The sequence below is a fragment of the Convolutriloba macropyga genome, chromosome 15, assembly GCF_964194025.1.
Source record: "Convolutriloba macropyga chromosome 15, txConMacr16.3, whole genome shotgun sequence".
In the NCBI taxonomy this organism is placed as follows: domain Eukaryota; kingdom Metazoa; phylum Xenacoelomorpha; order Acoela; family Convolutidae; genus Convolutriloba; species Convolutriloba macropyga.
The window spans coordinates 23,061,815-23,083,258 of NC_134482.1; the positions used below are offsets into that span (position 1 = coordinate 23,061,815).

At 37.5% G+C, this 21,444-nt stretch overlaps 1 protein-coding gene across 3 annotated transcripts in view; it reads left to right on the forward strand.

Annotated features, from left to right (window-relative positions):
* Positions 1 to 21,444, forward strand: part of LOC142354605 (uncharacterized) — a 74,135-nt gene that overhangs the window by 40,493 nt on the left and 12,198 nt on the right. For all 3 annotated transcript variants that reach the window (XM_075406934.1, XM_075406933.1, XM_075406935.1), the window contains 2 exons: positions 19,734 to 19,922; positions 20,492 to 20,666. In XM_075406934.1, the coding sequence (XP_075263049.1) occupies positions 19,734 to 19,922; positions 20,492 to 20,666 (364 nt within the window). The remainder of the gene's footprint in view (positions 1 to 19,733; positions 19,923 to 20,491; positions 20,667 to 21,444) is intronic.

Here is a 21,444-nt window from a genome sequence, read left to right on the forward strand (position 1 = left end):
CCGGCAATACCAAATAAACTTAATTTGTAAACTATGGTTGAATGGGCAACTTAGCAAATGCTTTACTGAAGTCACGCCTCCCATAAACCCGAACTACCTGCCTCCCATAAACCCGAACTACCTGTCACTGGCGTTTCGTTTGATAATTGCATAGAGAGATATAAACTGCAGTTGTCAATAACCAGTGATAATTTTGAAAGAATTCTAAGGGGCGATAAGATGATATACAGTGTTTCATTCCTCTTTTGTAGACCAGGGTATTAACTGCAAATTTCTATGGCTGAGGGATTATTGCCGCGGACATTATTGCTTCAAAGAGCTTCAATAGATGAAAGGACAGAGGTTTGGCTGCATGTCTTTAAAAAAGTCCAGGAATATGTTCAATTCCAGTTCCTAGCGACACTGCACTCAAGGCCGCAGAGACATCTTCTAAGATAAAATTCACGTTATTAAACATACAGTCACTGAAGTCAACCGCAGTATTGATTGGTGGATAGTATACGTTAATGAAGACTTTATTAAAGGCGTTCGCAATAACTTGAGGACCGCAAAGTAAGTCATTTCAGTGGAAATAGAAGTACCTTGAAGTTTATTGATCAGCTTGTTACATGTGGATACCCATTTGTGCTTCCCAGCAAATTCAGTGAAAAGAACAGGCGGTATCAATTTATATGGAGATGCACAAGTCTTCATAGAGAATTTGAAGAGAGTAAACCATAAAATATAGAGGCTGTTTTAACTTTCCAATGGAGATGTGCATTGTGCGAGCTGTAGTACCAAGGTAATTCAAAGCGTTTTTGGCGCTTGCGCTCTAGAAATTGATGAATTGTTTCGTCAAAACCAGTGATCCAATTTTAGACATTATGTTCATCAAAACTGAGAAGTTTAAAACACAACGCAAAGTTTACGCTATCAAAACTTCTGAATGCCATCCTCGCGGGTGCATTAACAGTTGCAGTAGTACTGTAGCTAACCGATGATAAATCTATACTGGAAAATACAGCAAGATTGTCAGAAGGCCACAGGTATGTGATTCATCTGAGGCAAAAATACGTCAGCCTCAAGTATATGGGTCGAAGAATGAGTGGGGGAGAAATGAGTTGGTGCATTGAATATTGAATAAAAGAATCTGGGAGAACTTCAAAGTCAGCATTAGTTGTGCGAAAGGAATTCCAATCAACATTAGGTTTGTTGAAGTCAGCTGTAATTATAATTTTAAAATCATGAGTAGGAATGAGATGCTGGATGGTAGCGTGAATAGTAGTCCAATCAACTCTGTATTGACTGCCTCTCGGAGGATTATAAAGACATATAATAATATGCAGTGACGGGTTTGAGTAAAGTTTCACGGCACAGGCAAAATCACAAGACGTTTTCAGTGCTTCAAATTTAACTGTATTTGCAGATAATGAGAACACCTCTATGTCCCCCAATTTGGCAATCAGCTCGAGTTGCTGTAACATAGTCACGATTCAAAAAAACATTGTTGACGAAATTATCGTCGAACCTGGTTTCACATAAACACACTATCAGGATTGTGAAGTGATACCAAGTTAGTCAACTGTATTCGTTTGTTAATAGACAGAAGAGAGCGGGAATTGAGAGTAAGCTTGGATAATTTTAGTTAATTACAGGGAACTGCCTTCCCATCGACCAAGAGATTAAGGTTTTGATTTTTAATATATGACCTATCTACATTGTTTTGCATTAGCTGGTAACGTTTCTTCAGGACTTTTTTTTGTCTATTTGGTTAGATAATTCAGGCAGTACAAGAATACCAATATCCTGATACAGGCGTTTTTTAAATTGCTTTGCTCCTACATTTTTTGGCATCCAATACATTAGCAAAGGTAACAAGAAAAGGACGAATTTTGTCTTGCATGTATCTTGCAAGACGCCGGCAGTCCTCTATGATAACATCCACACCAATCCCGAAGCATATTGTCTCGATAGAATTTTTGTCATTAAGAAAACGTTCATTTCGATTATTCAGTTCAGAATTCTGAGTCACACCAATGAACTTGAGTTGCCTTATAAAATCGATTCAGCGTTTGAGCCTTGTTGGTAAAATGTCCGAGTCGAAGAGGACATCTTGACGTTAGATGCGGTACATAGCTAATCAACTTTGGTTTTTAATTCCGTTAGCTCAGAAATCTTGTCTCGGTCATCAATTTTAACTTGATTATTTCCAATGACACGATCATTCACGGAGGTTAATTGATTATAAATAACAATATTATTAATGTAAGACTTAGCTTTTTTGGGGTGCGAGACTGTATCCTTGAGGACGATTAACAGCCGCTCCTTTGTCAGCTTGTCTGTGAGACGCTTGATGGCAGCATCATCTGCATCCACCAATTCGTCCACTGAAGTATAATAGTCTCGGCCACCAGATGTGGAGTTGTTTCGGGAGCCTCCACGGCTGCCCCCATCAGTAGTAAGTAAATACTGTCTCAAGAGAGGGGGGTTATCCTACGATACTTAAACATGGGATAATAGGGGGTTATCCTAGACGGAAAGAGATTAAGGGGATTAGGCGGCCTTGAAACTCATTTTTCCGCCATGACAACTCTAGCGACGGTTGATTTGAAAGCTATTCACGAAATTTACAAGGAATTGAAAAAGGATTATTTTCAATACGGTGAAAGGTTTCCTTATTTCTTGGCAACATGTCAGTACTTGGATCCTGATCTTGATTTGGATATTGCGATGAAAATGAGACCCTATGGTGGACTGATTGGTATTGATAATTCGTCTCTGGACAAGTATTTCAAGTCTTACAAAATTTTGAGGTTGCATGCTATACTTCACGACGCTTCAGGTTTTGTCTTTGAATATAGTGAAAAAGGGCCGGGCTATTCGTATGTCCTACCGTGTCCAGTGACAAACGAGTATCTTGGTCACGTGACAGGACTTGCCTTCTGTCTATATGTAAAGACTTTTAAAAGCAATTTATTCAGTTTGCTGGAATGTTGAAATCAAGACCAGTTGTTCTTGATTTTGAAGGCTTTCGACATAAAAAGTCTGGTTTTATTATCAAAGAACTAGCTGTTTCGACAGAAAATTATTGCGATACTGTGTCATTTTTACCCCCAACTTCATTCAACATACTGTCTTCGAGTGAGAGACGATCATACAGTTGGGTGTCAAAATATCTCCATGGTTTGAATTGGGAGAGTGGAGATTATCCATATTGTTATTTGCAACAAATTTTTGAAAGCATAGCACTTCGATTTCCCTTGGCAACTTTTTATGCAAAGGGAACAGAAAAAACAGAAACAATTCAGAAACTTCTCAAAAAGGACGTTATCAATTTAGAGATTTTATTATGTCCAAAAATTGAAAATTTGAAATTTTTTCACGAGAAACCAATTTGTACTTTACATATTTTAAGCTGTCCTAAGCGGCAAAGAAATCAACACTGTGCAAGAAACAAAACTACACTTTTTTACCTGTGGCTAACGAATGACTCGACGGTCCGAGAAAGCAGCATCGTCTCTACTTCAGGTGAACTTGTCCCCAAATTTGGTGGTTTACAGTTGTATAGCGGATGAAAATCAATTAACAGCTACATTTGTCAAAGAGCAAAAAGTTGACAGTCGTGGTCAAACTGTACTGAGGAAACAGCAAATTGTCTGTACTGGTGCTGAAATAGAAGCCTTCAAGAAATACCTTTCACTTTTGGAGTACTTTCAATTGTACCATGTCTTTGGAAGAGAAAATGCGACAGCTGAAACTAACCCCTTTACCTATGCCCAAGCGTGCAGAACCAGTTCTGATGTCACTGAACGATAAGAGCCTTCCAGCTGAAATAAGACGAAGAATTGAAAAGAACAACGTACAGTCAATTGTTTTTAGAGAAAAAACTGACAGAGTAAATGCGAACTACAACATTACTTTTATCAATGATAATCAAAACTCACAATTTGTGTCTTATGAAATTTATATAATGAAATAACCAAATTTACCTCTTTTTTTAAAAAAACTTATTTTGAAATGAGTAAAGCAGAGGATCAGTTAGATACAGACGGGGCTATAACTGACTTAGTGTTTGATGATAATCACCATGAAAGACGATCATGGAGGTTTTGTAATTCAAGGATACCACGAACAGAAGTTGTTTATTTTACACAAGTTTTTATTATAATTTTTCTCATAATAGTTTCTCTGGTAAAACTTGTGTTTTTTCAGCTTGAATGTGAAGAGTCTACATTTTGGTTTTCTCTTCTTTCTTGTACAGTTGGATACGCTCTTCCCAACCCAAAATTATGAATAAAATCATTTCAACAACTGACCGGTTGTTTATGGCTGTTTGCGGTCCGTCATGTTGTGGAAAAACAGAGCTTATTTTCAGAATGTTACTCGAAAACACTTTTTCTCCAAAGTTCTTCTCGATTTTTTATTTCTACCAACATGAACAACCCAAATTTAAGTCACTAGAGGCAAAATAAACATACAGTTTACCAAATTTTCAAGCTTCGATCTGATATCGGAGCTCGAAAACTGTCTGCTGGTGTTTGACGATTCATGTGAAGAGATTTTTAATGACAAAGAGTTTTCGAAATTGGCTACAGAAGGACGTCACAAAAACATTAGTGTAATTTACGTAAAACACAATTTATTTCAACAAAGTAAATGGTCTTGAACTATTGATCTTAATACAACACACATCATTTTATTTAAATCACCCCGTGACATTCAACAGATTGGTTTAATTGGTCGACAGCTTAATAACACGCAATTTTTGAAAGATAGCTACGAGCTAGCAACCAAACAACCCTTTGGTCATTTACTGATCGATCTGGATCCAAAAACATCGGACGTTTTACGTTACTGTTCCAATATTGTTCCACCAGGACCATCCGTTTTTTACCTTCCCCCAGCTAAAGCTGTTATAACCAATTTGAGTAATGAGAGAGAAAGAGCTTTGTATGCTGCGGCGAATGTTAGAGACATCGGACATAAAGTCAAAAGAACTAATCAAGTCGGCACCAAACAGTTTTATTAACTTTCTTTGCGAGTGTTTGCTTAATGTTGTCAACGGTAACGTTCCCGTCAAGAAGACATTAAAACAAGGTCATGAAAATTCATATAAAAAACTTTTATCTAAACAAACATGTTTAAAAAATAAAAGGCATATTTTTGCTAAAAACACGGTTCTTTTGAAAGGTATTGCTCTCTCGTGTTAACTTCATCTGAGGAAGTGATAATGTATACTGAAGAATTTATCTTAATTCCCAAAAGAATGTTCATGTCAACACAACCGGCAAAAAGTGAAATTTTTGACAATCCTGTCTACAAACAGAAAGCCACGCAATTGTCTCTCATTCAAAGAAACATGTTACAAAATCCGGAAAAAAGTGAAAAAGAGGATGGAGCAGTCCAGACAGAACCCAGCATAAATGTTGGAGCAGATCATGAGCAAAAAGAGGAGCCGATGAGTGATGACAGTGAAATTGAACCTATTGTCAAAAAATGTACAACTACAACGTTTCAGTCAATAATGAGAGATTTGGGAGTGATGGAGAAAAACAAAATCGGAAGAGCTGAAATCATTCTCAACAAGATATTAGAATCCCCGACAATATCCATTGAAGATCCAGGTGGTATCATTCATATTGATAACCAACCACTTGGCTTAAAAGCGTCAACTTTTTTGTATAACACACAGCAGTCAACAAAGAAAATTGACATTCAAAAATATTCTCGAGCATTATTAGCTCTCGATCTTCCACCTCATTTAGTTTCGAATACCTATGCCAAACAGATCTTGGAAGCATCCGAAAGCAAAGAAGAAATTTTTGCAAGCCCACGAGGACAATCAGGAAGCGGTTATCAAGTTACCAACCAAAGAAAATCGGGCACAAGAAAAAAGACGGCAGAAGGAGAGACCAAACAGCAAAAATGGTCTTACTTCTTCTGAGAAAAAAACGTTGAACCAACTGTATTTGAAGGGACCTGCATCGTTTGGAAGCCCAAAGCGATTAAAAACCCAAAGCAAATTATCATTTGGTAAAGTTAAGACATACTTGGAAACCAAGTCATCGTTTACAAAATATCGCCCAATTCGTTTACGATTTCCCAAACTTAAAGTAATAGTTAAAGACATAAATGAAATTTGGTCCATTGACTTGGCTTATGTGGATAAACTAGCAAAATTCAACAGAAATGTTAAATATTTATTGGTTGCGGTCGACTGTCTTTCCAGATACCTTCGTGTGGAGCCCTTAAAAACAAAGTATGCAACGGAAACTGCCTCGGCCTTTAAAAAAATGATAAAATCATTGACAAGCAACCACAAAAAGTGTCGGTTGATGATGGTACAGAGTTTCTTGGAGCCTTCAAAACCTTATGCAACAAACGAGGAATTCATTTATACAGCACTTTTAGTAAAAAAAGTCTGCATTCGCAGAGCGGAACATTCGGTCACTAAAAAACATTATCTACAAGTACCTTGAAGAAAAGTGGACATACTCCTACATAGATAAACTGGATCAATTTGTGAAAACAATTAAGTCACGAGTCAACCGAGTAACCAAACTTGCTCCAAATAAAGTCACTAAAAAGGATGTTCCACGACTTGTCTCGTTGAGCGCTCAAACAATCAAGTTTCAGAGACCCCAATTTTACGTTGGAGATTTTGTTAGAATTGTCAAAAAAGACGAAGCCTTCAGGAAAGTGTATAAACAATCTTTCACCGACGAAGTTTTTGAAGTAGAAAGCTTAGCAACCTTCAATCCGCCAACGTATTCACTTATTGATGCAAACGGTGAAAAAATTGAAGGTAAATTTTATCAACCAGAGTTACAGCTTGTTCGTGTAGAGAAAAATGAGTGGAAACCGTTTCACCGATGAATTCACTGTGCATGTTATTTCATCTGCTTCAATGGAAACTTTTGACTCTAACACTCTCATTTCATTTCGAAACTTTCTCAATGATGAAATTCAACTCGCTGGTGACTGGAGAGTAGCTCTCAGTGAGATCATTTTCCCCACAAAAATTGAGCATATTGTAAATGGAGACATGGTAGTATATAGCTTAAAAGGGTACGAAGACAGCCAGAAAAGGGCTACCGAAGCCAATGTGATCTCTCGTCCGTATAACGGTGAAAAATTGTCTATCATGACAGGAACTTATAACTCAGTTGTTGACATACTAACTACTATCAAACGAACTGTTGGACTACCAAACTTTTCATTCAGAGAGATCAAGAAAACTGGAAAGTTTGAAATTTTGATGGCGAAAAATGAAGGAATTACTTTTCCCAGTAAAGAAATTCCCAGCATTATTGGTTTTTCGGGCATTCCAGATGGCAGTGGAGTACACATAGGGTACAAAATGAAAAGCGCAACATCAAACAGACTAATGAAGAGTGATGAAACGGCAGCATACTATGGAGAATTTCCCGTTGATCTTTGCTCGGGAAAGCACTTAATTTTTATATATACGAACATTATTGAGTACCAGTACGTCGGTGATAGAAAAGCCCCCTTGCTTCGAGTTATTGATTCAAAACAACGTCTGAAAAACGGTAGTGTCTGCGAGCTTGAACCAACTCATCGAATTGTTTTTTCCAATTTAGATTACAAAAAGTTCTTATCAAACACCATACAATCAATATCGATTGAGCTTCGCACAGAAACGGGAGAATTGGTTCCCTTTTCGGGAACCGGTAAAGTCATTTTAACCCTTCTGTTCAAAAAATTTTCCAATTAGCATGGACTCTTATTACGCTAACCAAGCAACATCCTTACCACATTTCTCTGGCCACTACCGGCAAAGAGGCAGTGGTTTTGGTGCATTAGCTGCGGGAATTGGGCGGGTCGCTTTGCCCCCTAGCTCGACGTTTCATTCTTCCTACTGCAAAACGTATTGGAAAAGAACTTTTGAAGCAAAGTGTTCCAGAGCTGCTAGACGTTGTCAGCAGTAAAAAATCACCCAAACAAGCACTCAAAAATACAATAAGCAACACTGTTAAAAAACAAACAGGGGGAGCAAGATTTCGGCAACAAAGAAAAACGAATAGGAGTCGCTCAAAAAAAATCACCAAGAAAAAGATTAACCAAACAAAAGTTGGTCATTTCAAAACAAAAATTTCCAAAAAGAAGTCGATCTGATTTCTTTTCTCAAGTTAAATATGATCGCTAACCTGTTACCAAACGAAGCAACCCATAGCTCTTTGGATCTGTTTGAGAAGCCGGCGCTCTTGGTGACTTTCGATGGAAGTTTTTGTCAAAAATTGGGACCTGTTTATAGTCCTGATGGACCCATGTTAGAGTTCGAGGTAACTGGTGACCGTAACAACTTTATTGATTTACAAAAAATTTTTTTGGAAGTCAAATGCAAAATTGTTCAGTCTTCAGGAGCTGATCTCAAATATGACGAGGCAGCTACTGCTGACACTGCTAGAACCGATGCTCCTTATATTTGCAATAATGTGCTACATTCACTTTTCTCTGACTGCACAGTGTCAGCCAACGGGTTGAAAATCTCTAACGCAAATGGAAATTACGCACACAAGAATTTTATAGAAACTGAGTTCTCACATAACAAAGACGCAAAGAACACTTGGTTGGCATGTCAAGGCTATTCTTACGAAGAAGATCCATCTGCAATAAAAGCAGGTGAAATTGCTCGAAGAAAAAACTTGGTCAGAGAGTCAGCAGAATGCACTTTCTATGGTAAAGTAGCGGTAGACTTTTTCACATGTGATAAACATCTGCTCAGTGGTGTAACTCTTCGTATTGCATTCAGAAATTCTATTGATGATTTTGTTATCGTTTCCGATGATGCTGCAAAACATTACAAGGTGAAAATTGTTGAAGCTAATTTGTACGTTCGCAAGATGACATTGAATGACGAGGTCGTGTCTGCCATTGAAAAAACGTTGCTTACTAGCCCTGCTGCCTATCCCTACTTTGAAACTTTGACAAAGACGTTTTTGGCTCCAACTGGTCTGCATAGTTGGAAGAAAGAGGATATTTTTGCACGAGAGCCAATCCGAAGATTAGCCATTTGTCTCAATACAAACGAAGCTTTTTTGGGCAACAACATGCAAATTCCATTTCATTTTCAAAAATTTGACTTGGAACAGATATATATTTATCACAACGGGTTACCAGTGGCTGATAGCCCAATATCTACAACTGATAACAAACGCCTTTATTTTAATACAATATCGGATTTAGCCTATATTGACAATGGACACGGAATAAGTCTGTCAGACTATCCCAACCATTTTATAATGGTATTTGATCTGACTAGCACCCAACAAGCTTCTCATGATTTTATACACCCGGAGCTAACAAACTGCTCCATATCTATCGAGTTGAAGTTTTCAGCAGCGTTACCGACCAACATTGAAATTTTTATTATTGGAGAAAAAGCTAGTACAATTTTTGTTGATACTGCGCGACGAGTGTCAAAAAATCATATTCTAACAAACTGATGATGGACGAAGATGATATTAATGGTTTAATTCAGAGATGTCAAAAACTAAAGCACAAATGTCGAGGTGTATTTGCAGCAGACAATTTTCCTTCAAAATTGAAATCAAATACTTTTTTAATAGTAAATGCGTCAAAATCTCAAAGTCCTGGCACGCACTGGCTCCTCATTTGTAAAAAGAACGACCATCTTCTGTTTGCTGATCCCCTTGGACGATCCTTGTCTTCTTACAAGAACATTTATCAACGACTTGCAAAAAATAATGTACAGTTTCACCAATTACTTGAAAACCAACCAATTCAAGGTCAAAACTCAGAATTGTGTGGACTCTTTTGTATTTTTATTGCTCATTTAATATTTGATGATAGACAAATTGTAAATTGTAGTGATGTTCAATTGGTTCGCTTTGCTCTTCACATGATGCTCTAACAAAACTAATATTGTGAAATAAATTTTTTTTTAAAACTGAAATTTTTCTTCATATACAAGACGAACAAATAGTAAATCAGAATCAGTGTTCAGTTTTCCAAAACCACTCATAAATATATCCATAATCTGACAAAAAGCACCAGAATGAGGACCACTCAAAATTGATTCAACTCTTTTTAAAGTTTCACTACTAAATTGATCAGTTTGAGTTTTCGAAGAAATGGTAGAACATACAAAATTGTGAATTGTTTTCTGTGGTACAATTGATGTAGATCTCGCCAATGTTTTCGAGATTCCGCTAGCGACCGCTGTAGATTTTGATAGTTTGGTTGCCGCTGTTGCCAAGGGTGGAAGTCGCTTGCGTACATTTGCTGTATCCATTTTCTCTCCAGATTTGTTATTAAAGTCAACGGCAAGCTGTAATTTTGAAAATGTATCTCCTTTAAATTCCAGACTCGTTGAGGTTGAAAATAAGTGTCTGAAGGTAGTGAAGAAACAGGGAACTGCAAAAATTTTGATTGGCTTCATGGTCTCAACATCGATTGCACTCTCAATCAGAACGTGAAAATGGTTAGTTGGTAACTGATAAAATTCAGACTCAAAATGAGGACACACAGCAGGATTTTTCGAAGCTGTTAAGTTTGGCTTTTCATCAGCAATTAAAAACTTGAACTGCTTTTGAAATTGTTTGAAATAGTTGGGAGATCGCTCAAACATTGCTTCCACCATCTCTACTACACTGATCAAATTTCTGCTTCTTTGCTGGGGGTGGTTTTGAATCTTGCGTTGCAGCAGCTTCACGTATTTTTTCTGCTTTTTTGACTAAATTTCCAAACTCTTCTAGAGTCAGAGAAATTCTCTGTTCAAACTCGTAACCCTCGGCCGCTTTCTTGAACAACTTTAGAAACACATATGTTCCGGGTCTCTCGTACGTTTTTAAAGTTGCCCTGACCAAACGCTTTTCTGTTTGGGAAATGTCGAAATAGCAATCTCCAAACTGTGTGTCTTTTGAGGAAGTAAAAGGCATCGTAGGCAACTTGTTTGATCATTCTCAGTCAACATAATGTAAATAACTACGAAGTTAAGAGGCGCGGCAAGTTGGGATCAAACCAGTGTCGTCATATTTTTAATTAAATCCAAGTGATTGGTAAATACAATCTCAAGTACGCCCCACGGCGTATTTGAGACTGTTCATTTTAGACTTTTATACGTATGTGACCTTAGATAATAGTTAATTAAAACCATACCTCAATAAACTACCAGAACCTACTTGCGAACAAAGACAACAAGTACATGTGTTTTGTATATAAAACAATAACTTTATCAACACAACTCCACACTTCTGTGTGGGAGAGAGTTAAACATTAATAGTGTAGGGACCCATATATTTTACAAGTTGATTTAGAACAGATGTGACCCTAGATAGTTTAGTGTAGAGACCACACACAATTTACATAAAACCAATACAAAACAGATGTGACCCCAAATTCCTCTGTAAAGGAACCAAAGTGCGGCTAGCCACATGCTATATACAATATAAATTGCAACTAGGTGTGTCCATGCTCCAATCATTTGTTTGGTCTTAGAAAAGACGAACCTTGCGAAACATATGTTGGGAAAGAATTTTGTACTTGTGTTCGTTTTTAGATAATAGTTAATTAAAACCACACCTCTATAAACCACCAGAACCTACTTGCGAACAAAGATAACAAGTACATGTGTTTTGTATAGAAAGCAATAAATTTATCACCACAACCCACACTTCTGTGTGGGAGATAGTTAACCATTAATAGTGTAGGCACCCATGTATTTTACATACAAGTTGATTTAGAACAGATGTGACCCTAGATAGTATAGTGCAGAGACCACACACAATTTACATAAAACCAATACAAAACAGATGTGACCCCAAATTCCTCTGTAAAGGAACAACAGTGTGGCTAACCACATGTTATATACAATATATTAGGCAACTAGGTGTGATTATGCTCCAATCATTTGTTTGGTCTTAGATAAGGCGAACCTTGCGAAACACATGTTGGGAAAGAATTTTGTACTTGTGTTCATTTCTTTCTTTTGCTCTTACTTAACAGTTAACTATTGAATCGAAATTGAACTTGAAAACAATGTCCGTGAAAATTCTTTCGGAGTCTGCTATCTCTTTTGAGAGAACTCTTGTTTACCAAACCGTGTTTGAAAATTTTGTCGTTCTGATACAACAGAAAAGAAAAAACGATTTGTGGTACACATACCAGCATTGTTTGATACCGAAGCTATTTATTAACGCTATTGCTGCCCTACCGGAAAAAACGGAGCCGGCTGAATCCAGTGTCATTACTTCTGGAGGACACTTACCACCAAAAACTATACCACAAATGCATTCGACTGAAGAAACTTTGCCGGAGGAAGTGAGACGTATCTTGTACAGATACGACTGCGATTGTGTGCCCTTATTCGAGAATCAACTCGGTACATATCAAGCCTTCGAAAATTTGGGTGATATGTGGGGTGTCAAATCATCACCATCCTCACCGGACAGTCAGCCACCGAGTGTTTCAGTCAGTGTTCCAACAACTCCTGCTGTAGATCCAAGCCCAACTTTTACTCCAACCCCAAGTCCGTCACTCTTTGAGGATTTCCAGAGGAAGAACAAGATCTCTGACAATTTTGCAAGTCAGTTTGATGTCAACATTTTATCTGGTTCAAACTTTCAGACACCACAACCCCAAACAAATTCAGCCGATGTCAAGACACCCAATTGCTCAGAAACTCCAATAGTGTGCGCAGCACCAAAAAAAAAACGAAAACAAGAAGACTCTCTAATGGACTTTTACTTTTTTGACCTCTAACAACTTATTTAATATTGAATTGTTTTTCCTTTGCACTTTGATGTGTTGTGTTACTATCTTTTGTGAATAGCTCGCTAATTGACACTCTTCTTTTAATGTTTTTACATAGCTAGCAGACTTTAGAATCGGAATTTTACAAAAATGGACATGTTTCAACATGTTCACAAAAACAGTACTGTTTAGTGAGACAAAGTTGGGAGAAAAATTCCAAAATGGACATGTTCAAACGTGTTCGAATATATAGCAGGAAGCAAACAAGCTTCTGATTGGTTGAGAGAAAATTTGTTGAGAAAGCTATTGAAATGTAAAATTAGGTATGAACAAAAGCTTCAAAAAATGCATAAAGTCCTTATCAAACAAAAACTTCAATTAGCAAATCGTTCTTCGTATGCTGATATAATATCAGCGCTCCTGTTGGGTATACCTTCAGGTGTTAGTTAAACTAGTAAAACATCATTTTATCATTTTTTCAGCAAAAAGGAGGAAAAAAAGAAAGGATTTTTTTTTAAAATGAGATTTTTCCGGTTTTTTTGCTTAATAATATTTTTTCGACGGAACGAAAACTCAAAACCTGAACGCCATTACCAACTGTTTTTTGTGGGCTACCGATATGAATAAAAAAATTGACCACATTTCTTCTAAAAAAGTTGAAAAAAAACGAAAAAAATTTTTTTTTGTTTTTCATGGTGACCTTTGACCCCAAAAAAGTCGGCTCCAACAGATAGTTGGGATGAAACTGACTATTGGGTTGACACTCTCAGACACTGTACTACAAAAAAGCTCATAACGCTCGTCAAAATAAACTCAATCCTTCATGAGATAATTAACCTTTAATTAACAGCTAATTAGTCTAATTAGTAATTAACGAAAAAAATTCCCATTTTTTTAAACAGATTTGTAATCAGTGGTACATGCTTGTCACTTTTGTTCATAAGGGTCAGGGTCGAAAAACGGCTCCTTCACCGATTTTTAAAACATCTGGACATTAACGTCTCATTAACATCTGGCATTAATTAGCAATTGAATTACCCGAAATAATAATGATACACCATGTTTTTTCTAAAAAACCAATTTTTTGGGGGCTGGAGACAAAATCATCTCATAACAGCTGTCATCGAAAAATGCTTGCAACAGGGGGCTTGTCATTGGATGTCATGTGATGACATTGATTGATCATGATTGACAGAAAATCTAACTTTTTTCCTGATAAATATGAGGGATTTTTTCTTGTCGGTTCCTGCGTTTTAGTGCCCGGGGAGCATTTTTGGTTATGATGACCAACATCGTCAGACGCACCCATCGGCATCTACAGTAAAAAAACTACAAAAATCGCTTTTTTTTACAACATTAAGCGAAAAAAATTGAACATTTCATTTGCTTTTAGTAGATTTTTTAGCTGTTCAAACACCGTGACAGTAATAAAACTGTGCATGATAACCGTCCAAAGCATCCCTTGTACTTAAAATTTAACAAAGTGTACAAAAAAGCGATGTTTTTGCAATATTATTCAAAAATTCTATGGAAATCAAATCAAAACCTTCTTTTTATGTAGGCTACTGGAGTGTAATATTACATCTAACGGATTCAAACACAAATGTTTCCTCTACCCTTATGTCATTGGAGCATATTATCTATGAAAATGAAGAAAAAAGATTAAAATATTTGATTGAAAGATCATTGAAAATTCATAAAAGTTTACTTTGACTAAACCTAAAAGTTAGCAAATCAAAAAATTGCAATTGATATGCTTTCTTACATCACATATAACTAATAACTAAAATGAACTACCCCTGGTTTTTAAAAAATCTTTTTATATATTAAACTAATAACTCGAAAATAACAAACAAGTTTTATCATGTCAGTGTTGTTCAGTGAGAAACGTAAAGTCAAGCGCTACTTTACGTTCAACGCAGCTTGATATGTTCATAGTAGTTGACTAAAGCGGGGACGCGCTCTTATTATCCAATCAAATTCGAAGATTTTGAAAGTTTGAATTGCGCGCGTCTTATATGAACCTCGTGTGGAATAGAAATAAATTCGCCATTTGAAGTTGAGTTACATGTTTACGAAAGTTGTCATTATCTCTGTTAACTTTTGAATCTTGAATTTTTCAACTATGGTTTCCAATTGCAAATATTGTTCGGCAACTTTTGCAAACAGAGGAAATCAATCTCGCCATGAGCATCGCTACCATCCCGACAAAATAGGTTTACCAGTCTTTAGCTGTTGTATTTGTACATTCACTTGTAGAAAACTTTCTGAACTGGAACAACACATGAGGACTTGTCATCAAAAATTTACAAATTGTTGTTGGTCCTGCTATATGGGCTTTAACGACACCAGATTATTTGCTCAGCATATGAGTTGTTTGCATTCTCTACTTGTCTTTGGCGATCAATTCCAACCAACTCAAGCGCCGGCCGAAACTGCCTTTAATGGTACCCTTCAGAGCTACCATCTGCTGCCATCACCAACCCAAGCCAACACAGACCTTGCTCAGTTCATGCTCCAGCATAAACCACAAATCGATTCGCTTATAGAACAAAAAGTCTCACAAGGATCACAAAAAGTTCAATTTAGTGCTCATCTTCAACTCCGAAAGCCGAGTCAAAACGAAGATCAGGAATATGAGCTTATTGAAATTTATGCAAATTCGCTCATGACACCGATGTATAGTCAGGGACTTAGCAGTAAGACCTTCTGGACTATGGTCGAGAAGATGATGATAGTGCTTACGACATTTGCCTCTAATGGTAGTGGTTGGGTGCTTGAGAAAGTTATCAAATTAATTGTGAACCTTGCACGTTACCGACCTATAACTGGCTCGTCTTACATTGCGTTACCATCTAAGTTACAAAATTGCCGCGGTTTACTTAATATTCGTAACCATGAGGACGCAAATTGCTTCCTTTACTGCTATATTGCTGCATATCATATGCACAACAATATTAGCTTAGATCGACCAGGAAGGAACTACAACACAGACAAAACTTCACCCGAAACGTACAAGCAAGCCAACCTTCATCAACCAACTGGACACTTCGATATGCCCATGGGGCTAGAAGACATCAATCAGTTCGAAAATCTAAATGAAGTTCGAATCAACGTTTTTGGTTATGATGGTAGAGACTTATTTCCACTCAGAGTGTCAAAGTTTGTCTCAAACTTCACAATGGATCTTTTGCTTTTATACGAAGCAGACTGTTACCATTATGTGTTGATTACCAACTTGGTTAAGGTAGTCTGTCAACTCCGAAATACCAAATTTCGCTTTGCGTTTCATATTTGCCGGAATTGTTTCTGGTTGTGTGAAGAAGGCCTTGCAAAGCTTACTGCACATATGGAAACCTGCTGTGAAAATGCGCCGGCTGTTGTTCGATTACCAGCTCCGGGAAAAAATTTATATAAATTCAAAAACTTGGCCGCTACCTGGTTTGTTCCATTTGTCATTTACTTTGACTTCGAATCCTTCTTGTATCCAGTAGCAGGATGCACGCCCCACGGGAACAACTCATACACCAGAGTTATTGAAAAACACGAGCCCTGTGGGTTTTCACTTGCGGTAATTGATCACTACTCAACAAAACCCATCTTCTTCCACGTGGACAGCTCTGAAGATTGCATTACTAAATTTGTAAACATGTTACACACACTAGCCAAGGATATATACAAGCGCAAACGAGCTTTTCCTTTCTTCAGAGGTGACCGTAGCCAGTATCCGAAAAGTGCAGCTAGCGAATGTTGGATATGTAACGAAGCCTTTGACGATAATGATGAACAATCATCAATTGATCTGGATCACTGCCACTACAGCGGACAATTTCTTGGCTGGGCTCATGAAAAATGCAATCGAGCACGAAGGAACGTCAACTTTACCCCTGTGGTGGGTCATAATATGCAAAATTATGACCTTCATCACATTTGTTTAGCCCTCCAATCTTGTGAGCCAACGACCACTGTAAGTGTAATTCCATCTACTGATGAAAAATACATTTCCATGAATTTTGGAGTACTCGTGGAGACCATAACCCTAGATGATGGAAAAGTGATTAAAAAGTATGAAATTCTGAGGTTCATTGATTCATTCAAAATGATGAATTCGTCTCTCGAAAAGTTGGTTGACATTTTACCAAGAGATCGTTTTGGAATACTTGCTTCTGTCTTTCCTAACCTATCCTCAACAGAATTGAAGCTCCTGCAGCAAAAAGGATATTACCCCTATTCATATGTTAGCGATCGAGAAAAGTTCAGCGAAAAATCCTTACCGCCTCTTAATGAATGGCGTAACACTTTAGAAGGAAACGCAGTCACAATAACTCAAAAAATCTTGAACCACGCCAAGACAATGTGGAACACTCTGAATTGCCAAACTCTACAAGACTACCACGATGCATACCTGAAAACCGATTGCGCTCTTCTCGCATGCGTTTGTGAATTCCATAGAGAGCTCAGTTTCTCCACCTACAAACTCGATTGCATGCACTTTTACACACTGCCAAATATGGCTAAGGAAGCATCCTTGAGAATATGCAAGGCGGAGGTCGAATTGCTTACAGAACGCGAGCACCTCGATATGATAGAAGGAGCAGTACGTGGGGGAGTATGTTCAGTCTACGAGATGAGAAAGTTTACAGCAAATAATAAATATTTACCAGATTACGACTCTTCACAACCCTCGACATTTGGCTTCTGCGTGGACGCCAATAACCTATACGGTGGCGTCATGCAAAATGAAAAACTCCCTCAGTCAGATTTTACGCTTAACTCTGATATTACACTGGCTGAGATACTAAACTGTCCTGATGATAACCCTGTTGGTTACTTCGTGGAAGTCGACCTGCATTATCCAGCAAGTCTACACGATTACCATCAGGACTTCCCCCTCGCACCATCGAAAAATATTGTTGAGGATGACTGGCTCAGTGACTACCAAGTGAATTTGCGAGAGAGTCATAACTTACCCCCCTTAAAAGTTCCAAAACTGTTGCAGACTTTCTTCGACAAAGACCATTATGTGCTGCATTACAAGCTGTTGAAACTGTATGTTAACTTGGGATTAGTCGTGAGGAAAATGCATCGCGTGCTACAGTTTACTCAAAACAATTGGTTAACACCCTATATAACCCTGAACAGTGAGAAAAGACAAACGGCTTCGAATAAATTTGAGGAGAGTTTCTATAAACTAATGAACAACGCCGTTTATGGGAAAAACTGCGAATCGAAATGTCGACGGATGAAAATCGAGCTTACGAGAGACGCAAGACGAACCCTAACCATAGTAAGCAAGTTTGAGTTTGAAAAATTCAAAGTGTTTGGCGAGAACATGGCAGCTCTCTCCTCCCACCCAAGAAAGATCTATTGGGATACACCAACTATAGTAGGGGCCACAATACTTGATCTAGCGAAATACTACATGTATCAGTTTCACTATGGAACAATGCGATCTTCATTTGACTGTCGATTACTTTATAGTGATACTGATAGCTTGCTATACCGGATCAATTGTGAAGATCTCTACCGTGAACTGAAGGAGAGCAATGTTCTTGATCAATTCGACTTCTCAAATTACCCAGAAGATCACGAACTCTACAGCGAAGAAAATAAGCGCGTCGTCTTAAAATTCAAAGACGAATTTGCAGGGGATTATATAAAAGAATTTATATGCCTGAAGCCAAAGCTGTACAGCATTACTTCCACTAGTGAGTATTTTACGTTTAATGATTCAAGAAAAAACTAACAAAGTACCAACTAACCTTGTATGATTGTCATAATTTGACTGCTTTTTTCTGTTCATAGGTAACCGAAAAATGTCCGCCAAAGGAATAACAAGAGCAGCCCAAAATTTGCTTCGACATGCAGACTACAATAATACACTTGTGACTGGTAGTACACTGCGCGCTGAAAACACAAGGATTGTTTCGGAAAAGCATGTTCTACAAACGGTTTTAACGAATAAAATATGTCTCTCTGCTTTTGATAATAAACGCCACATTTTGAACGAGGGAATTAAAACACTACCATTCGGCCACTATAAAATTGATCATTGCCGAGTCGAAGATTTTTCTTCGGATAGCGATGAAGTAGAGTGGGACTACGAAAATGTAGAAAATTATGCTCACCTTCTAGATTCGAGTCCAAACTGGGACCATAATAATAGTTTTGTTGTACCGCATACAACAATAAGTGAAAGCCCGGAAGAATGGGAAACACCTGACCCGGGATTTGCAATGACAAGTATTATTAACGAGGACGATATTGATAGCGATGATATCGTAGATTTCGATGCTACCACCAGCTCCAGCTCTTCCTCCCCTAACCCATTCATTAATTATGAAGCTAATGAGTGCAGTGAAAGTAGTAGTAGTAGCGATTATGAAGAAGAACCAGCATTTAAAGTTGCACGCAGACAATAAACTTATTGTACTTAACTACGTAAATTGCGCCTTTTGAATTCCTAACCGTGTAAATTTTGTGTTTATGAGTGCTAAAATACGTTTCAATAAATTGTTCACTTGCAGCTCTTATCGGAACGAAATTTAGAACAAAGTTGGCTGTTTGACCGAAAACAAGTTCGCCGCCTTGGAAATAGTCACATCTGGTAAAGAATGAAAGTTAATCCCTTTCCGTCTAGGATAACCCCCTATTATCCCATGTTTAAGTATCGTAGGATAACCCCCCCTCTCTTGAGACAGTATTTACTTACTACTCCCATCCTTATTCATTGCCATATGAAATTATTTACTAATTATTACTCAAAATATTTGTAAAATATTGCACGTGTGACTGGGCGCTGCAAATAATATGCACCCACTAAGCTGGGGGAGGGGGATCAAGCGGAAAAGATCCCATATTTTGCAACATCAAGTAAAAACGAGCTTAAATGTTCTGATGCGTTCTTTTTTCATCAGTTTTAGTCAATCAACTCTATATTTGAGGATATATTTTTCTAGACATTATTAGGTATCATTTGAGAGGTTTCAAATGCTAATTGAAGGTTCTCGTTTCAGACCAGCTGAATCTAAACATAGATGTCGCATTTAGTGACACTTCGAGTTGGGATCAAGCGGGATTTGCTACCATTAGACAAAGCACTGTTTTGAGTAATGATCTGAGTGGAACAATTAAAAGTGGTTATCAACCTGATAATGAAGAAGACTATTTGACACAGTATCATGATAGTTCACGGGTGGTCACAGGTGAGATTGAATTGATCAAATCGATAATCCATTCTAAATATATGAACACAGGGAAACTCGTTACAGAGAAAACACAAAAGTGGTACCTTTTCAGTTTTTGCCCCACCCCAGCTTACTGGATGCATATTAATTGAACCCATCTAGTGCTATTTGAATAATCTCTATAACTTGAGTGTAGAATTGTATCTGCTTTTCCGTTGCAAAAAATATTTGGCAATGAAGTTCGCTTTTGTATAAGGAATAACTGGAAATATGAAGTTAATGCGCGGATCCCACAACCGTGAAGAAAAAAGTTTGTAAATGATCTTGAATTGAAACTTTCGAAAAGATGAACTACGCAAAAAATGTCAAAGTTGAGCCGCACTATCAAAAACAAAGATATCTGAAAGCAATGTGAACATTCGAAGCAATATTACCTATCGGTAGAAGAACCTGTTAGTTGTTCTTGATATTTTAATTGTTCTTTAATATAAATCAGAATTATCGAAGTCTCGGTATCGAATGTGTCATTTCAGTGAAGCTTTATTTGACAACTAATAATTTGCCGAATGGATTAGTTTCGTTTGCAGATCTTCAGAATACGAATCATAATGATTTCGAGGAGGCGTCTGCTGATTGCACCAGCAGGAGGAGGTCACCAATCATCATACCTGTGGAGACAATTCCATCAGGATGCGACGATGCCATGCATTTGACGACTCCTAAAGCTGCACCAATCAAAGATGCTCTGAAATCACTTTCTGCGTAAGTCGCATCCAATCGTTAGCTGTCTCTTTGTGAGTTGCTCTGAGAAGAAAAGTGAAGTGTTCAAAAATTCAACACTTACACTGTGATTTTCAGTCTTAATTATTGATTTCAAATAAAGAACAAGAGGGCTCACCTACTGCTGCGCATGGCACAGAAAGTTCAACATTAACCAGAAAGTTCAACATGTTATCATGAAAAAACGCGCTTTTAATTCCCGATCCTTTGAAGACAAGAATTAGTCAAAGAAGAAACGTCGAGTAGTCTTTTTAATAGCCGCGAAGCGATTGCTGGGGCTATGATGAGTATTGGTTTTCTTGAGGTTTTTTTTACCGGAAGTACTTTTCTTTCAGACGGCGTTTTGACAGCGAAAGAGTGAGGTTGTTGTGCGAACTAATGTTGTCTGAGCGAGAGAAGTTTTTTGAACATGCACTGCGTGCAGTGAATGAGTTTTCGACTTTGAAATTAGTTTTTGACAGAATGCTGCATATAGACAACCGTTTTTGGCAGTTTTTTCTGCAATCGGACCAGTTTTTTTTTCGTTTTTATTTGGTTTTTTGTAGCAATAATTTTTATTTGATGCTGTTTTGAAATGTGAACATCGGCAATTCCGACCACAGTGTTTTTCATAGCCGAAGAATGCGTTTCAAGTTTCAAAATGCGCTCATTTCTTGATTTTTTTAAGTTAATTTTTGGCTTTTAATTCATTTTTGGATCTGTGAGCGGACTTTTTATACTACTCTCAAACGAAGTTTAAAGAATATCTATCTTTAAAGAA